This window comes from Diaphorina citri, unplaced genomic scaffold, assembly GCF_000475195.1.
Source record: "Diaphorina citri unplaced genomic scaffold, Diaci psyllid genome assembly version 1.1 scaffold3963, whole genome shotgun sequence".
In the NCBI taxonomy this organism is placed as follows: domain Eukaryota; kingdom Metazoa; phylum Arthropoda; class Insecta; order Hemiptera; family Psyllidae; genus Diaphorina; species Diaphorina citri.
Genome location: NW_007381362.1, coordinates 1 through 4263, shown reverse-complemented (window position 1 = coordinate 4263; position 4263 = coordinate 1). Strand labels below are relative to the sequence as shown.

General features: G+C 34.9%; 1 protein-coding gene across 1 annotated transcript; it reads left to right on the top strand.

Moving 5' to 3' along the window:
- Positions 1–2830: 2830 nt before the first annotated feature.
- Positions 2831–3745, top strand: LOC103520707 (centrosomal protein of 19 kDa-like; the record flags this gene model as incomplete). Its single annotated transcript, XM_026831729.1, has 3 exons — positions 2831–2988; positions 3218–3278; positions 3496–3745. Coding segments are annotated over exons 2-3 (265 nt in total), but the record flags the coding sequence as incomplete, so codon positions are not given.
- Between the last annotated feature and the right edge of the window lie 518 nt (positions 3746–4263).

Below are 4263 nucleotides of genomic sequence, written 5' to 3'. Positions count from 1 at the left end.
TTCCTTCTAGAACTTTTCGACCTTTAGTCCCTTAGAACCTTTTTCATAAGGCAGTTTTATTTTGAGACCGTCTAAACTTTCTTCAATTGTTAAATCTATGCATATGTCTTGTAGATGTCTATAAGGCCGGCTTACTTTCACAGTTCTTAGCGAAAGTTTGTGAAACTACTTTCTAGGTCTTCGATATTATTTATCGTCTGTTCTAATGACCTTTTACCACACGGCTGTTTTAATTACTACATGAGTTTCTTCTTTAGTAATTTCGTTATAGATGACTTCCCTTTTATGTCGCTGGGTCACTATTGGAGACTACTATATATTTACTGCTCTTTTTTTTCAATAATGCTGTAAATGAGCAGATGTACACAACTCCATACGAGCTGTCTACAGTTAGTTTACGGCTGCGCTTTTCGATGCTTCTATAGCCTATTCTTATTTTTTCTGGTGTTCTTTCGCTATAACTTTTGGGCACTACTTCAATTGAGATTACGTCAAATAATCGTTCCTGTACTTTTGCGAGGCCTTCTTCACAAGGCGTTCGTCTTATTAACAACTACTTCACATTTTCAGCCCTATATAATTGTTTTAGCGTAGGGCAAATTAATAGGTTAACCAATAGTAGTGGCTTTATTGAATGTCTTTATCAATGGACCTGGATTTAATTCCAATTCATTTTCAGCCTGAAAAAAGAAAAAGAAAGTCTTAATTTTCTAGTTATATCATCGTTAATTGTACCAACCAACCTAAGTGCAGACTGTACAGATAAATAATTAATTGAGTAATTACCTACTTACCTACCTAGTATCCCTACGCTACCTTAATTATAAACATAAATAAAAAACACGGACTTTTCTTACCTGAACATGAATGATCACAAAATTCAACATGAAAACAAAACAACCACCCAAAATCAGCCTCATTTTGAACTCGAACAATAGCTAACTCAATCAATCAAAATCTCTCATTGCTCTCGAAATAATTACGAGCGATTCAGCTTACGTGTATTTTTGCTCCACTTTTTCATCAGGGAAAATTTCAGATTACCAAAGATAGGTAATATTTTCCTCCTGAGAAGGATGTTGTGAAGGTTAACCCCCTCAACTATAGGCACCATGGGAAAGGGCCAAAATAGAGGTCCTTTTAGAAGGACAGTTTTCATTCCCCACATTGGTGGGTTTAAGGTCATATTAGCCTTTAGAAATTTAATGTGTCACCGTTACCTACTTCGCAGCAACGTAATGTCACTCAAAGGTAATGATTTGGAACTGCTGAGCTCCAGAATCTCATCAAATCCTTTGGCCATCGCATAAAATCGGCCAAGACTCAATCTACCAAGCTTAAATTAAACCTATTGCCCCTTTCAAAAATGTGTCCCTGATGAATTGTTTGCCCATCTGACGATTTCAAATCAATCACATAGAATCACATTAGCCCAATCTGACACCTCTTTCGTACTCCGCACTTGTCTAAAGCATAAAATCAAGGAAAATACATGAATGTCCCTCACTGGTTAAGGAAGTTTCGGAGTAGGAGTGTAGTCATCTCCACTAACAATACATAATTACGTACTTAATAGACTTGGCAGCTCAGTCGTCTCCACTAATAAATAATATGTATTGTTTACCTAATAGGTAGTTTGGGAGTTTAGCCATCTCCACCAAATAATTTTCTTTTTATACCTACATTTAAAGCAGAAGAATGAAGAGGTTTTTTCATCAATAGTATAACATTATATATAGATAAATATAATGTAGTATATGTATAGGTAGGTACCTAAAATGTAATGAATTATAGGTATTTATGCAACGAATGGCCTTGTTATTTTCATTGTGATCCATTTGATCCATCCCAAACCTTATTTGCTGAAATCTTCGTCACTTTGGTGCGTATATTGCGTAGGTACTGGTAAAAACACTTGCGTATTTATTGATATTACGTACGTTACTTAGACTTGTCTAAAGCATAAAATCAAGGAAAATACATGAATGTCCCTCACTGGTTAAGGAAGTTTCGGAGTAGGAGTGTAGTCATCTCCACTAACAATACATAATTACGTACTTAATAGACTTGGCAGCTCAGTCGTCTCCACTAATAAATAATATGTATTGTTTACCTAATAGGTAGTTTGGGAGTTTAGCCATCTCCACCAAATAATTTTCTTTTTATACCTACATTTAAAGCAGAAGAATGAAGAGGTTTTTTCATCAATAGTATAACATTATATATAGATAAATATAATGTAGTATATGTATAGGTAGGTACCTAAAATGTAATGAATTATAGGTATTTATGCAACGAATGGCCTTGTTATTTTCATTGTGATCCATTTGATCCATCCCAAACCTTATTTGCTGAAATCTTCGTCACTTTGGTGCGTATATTGCGTAGGTACTGGTAAAAACACTTGCGTATTTATTGATATTACGTACGTTACTTAGTGCGTACGAAACCGATATAATGATTTATGTATACATATTCATGAACCACTTGTGGTTTCTGCCAATCAAATTTGATTACTCAATCAATCATTATTGAAAGAACGATTTTTTTTTTTCCTTTTTGGGGTCGATTGGGCTTTTAGGACCCTGTAGATAAGGGGCCTTTTTCTGAGGTCTACTTATTTGAAACCTGAACCCTGAACCACTTATTTGAAACTAAAGTGTTTTTCAATTATTTTCTGTGGGGAAGTCTTTCTAGGTCCTACCTTAGAGGCAATCTAAAACTGGAATTTTCCCTGCATCAAAATAGCTATCATAAATATTCCGATATTTATGATAATTTTGTAAATATTTTTAGGTCAAAATGACGTCACCCCTCGAATTATTAAAACTACTACTCAAGTATTCCTTGGTGATAATGATTAAACTTTGATAATGTTTACATTTATAACGTTGCCTAGCAACCGACACGTTGGTATGTCAACAAATCTTTTGCAGATTGTTTTTCACTCACTTTTTGGACGAACACCCGTGTTTTTGTAGGTATCACGTCTGTTTCTTTTCATTATAGGTAGTGTATCTGTCTTCAGATGTCAAGTGTTTCACAGTAGTATGTACGGGGGGTTATTCAGAGTTTGTGAAAGTAACAGTTCACCGTACGTACAACCAAAGTCTTGACTAGTTGTTAAATTTGCAAAAGTCAAGTTGGAAATACTTGCGCTTCACCTCAGGGTAGGAGTATTTCTTTTTTTATCTCTTTCATTACCTTTTTTTGTCAGAATATTCAATCACTTTTTTCATAATTTTGTCTCACAATAACTCCTCATGTCAACGGTTAAGGTAAGAATTTTTGAATTTCTATCTCTCAAGATTCAGTAAATACTTTACTCCACTCTTTATTTATTTTCTTAACTACTAACTAGTGGTTCGCTGGTTAGTAGGTAACTGTGAGAGCTTGGCTGCTTGTCTACGCTGCACAGAAAACATAATAGTACCTACCGCCTTTTCGGCTTTTTAATAGAGTATCTTCTTAAACTATTCATTTTGCTATTTACAGAGTGATGTGGACAACATCCTGGCTCACAAGATCGGCATCAAGTTCAATCCGCCCAGCCTAGTCCTCCTGTACGAGCTGAAAGATTCCAAACAGTTCAAGAAACGCCTCATGCCCATCCGAAATTTCAGTCTCGAATCAAACGTCAAATTGTTTGGAGATAATTTGAAATCGAGGCATGCTGAGAAACTGTCCTCAGTTCCTAACGAACAAATTGAGAAGATGCTCAAACTACTGAAAGATTACAACAGAGGTAGGTAAGCTGAGATATTGACCAAATGACCGAATCGCTCGCAATAAAGGAAAAATACCCTCAATTAAAAAAGGAAAAATAACTGAAATCTACATAATGTACATAGTTCGATAGTGAGAAAATTACAAAGTGAAAAAATCTACGGGAGTTTGGTTATCTCCACTGACAATATTGTTTATTTAGATATGGGAGTTTTGTCATCTCCATTAACATTAGGTAAAGTAGGTATGGTTTACTGAGTTATGGGAGTTCAGGTAATAAATAAATAAAAATATGAAAAATGATTTTCATGTAGGTACCTTGGTACCTACATTATCATGATGTATTTCACTCGGAAAAGATCAGAACTTACCTAAACTTACTCAATGATGTTATTATTTAATTTTTCACATACCCAAATATATTACTATGGTGTTTTTCACTCAGAAATAACCCAAACACACCAAACCTTACCAAATTATGTTACTATGCCTATTGCCTTTGTACTTTGTTGCGCTACGCTCATACGTCATATTATG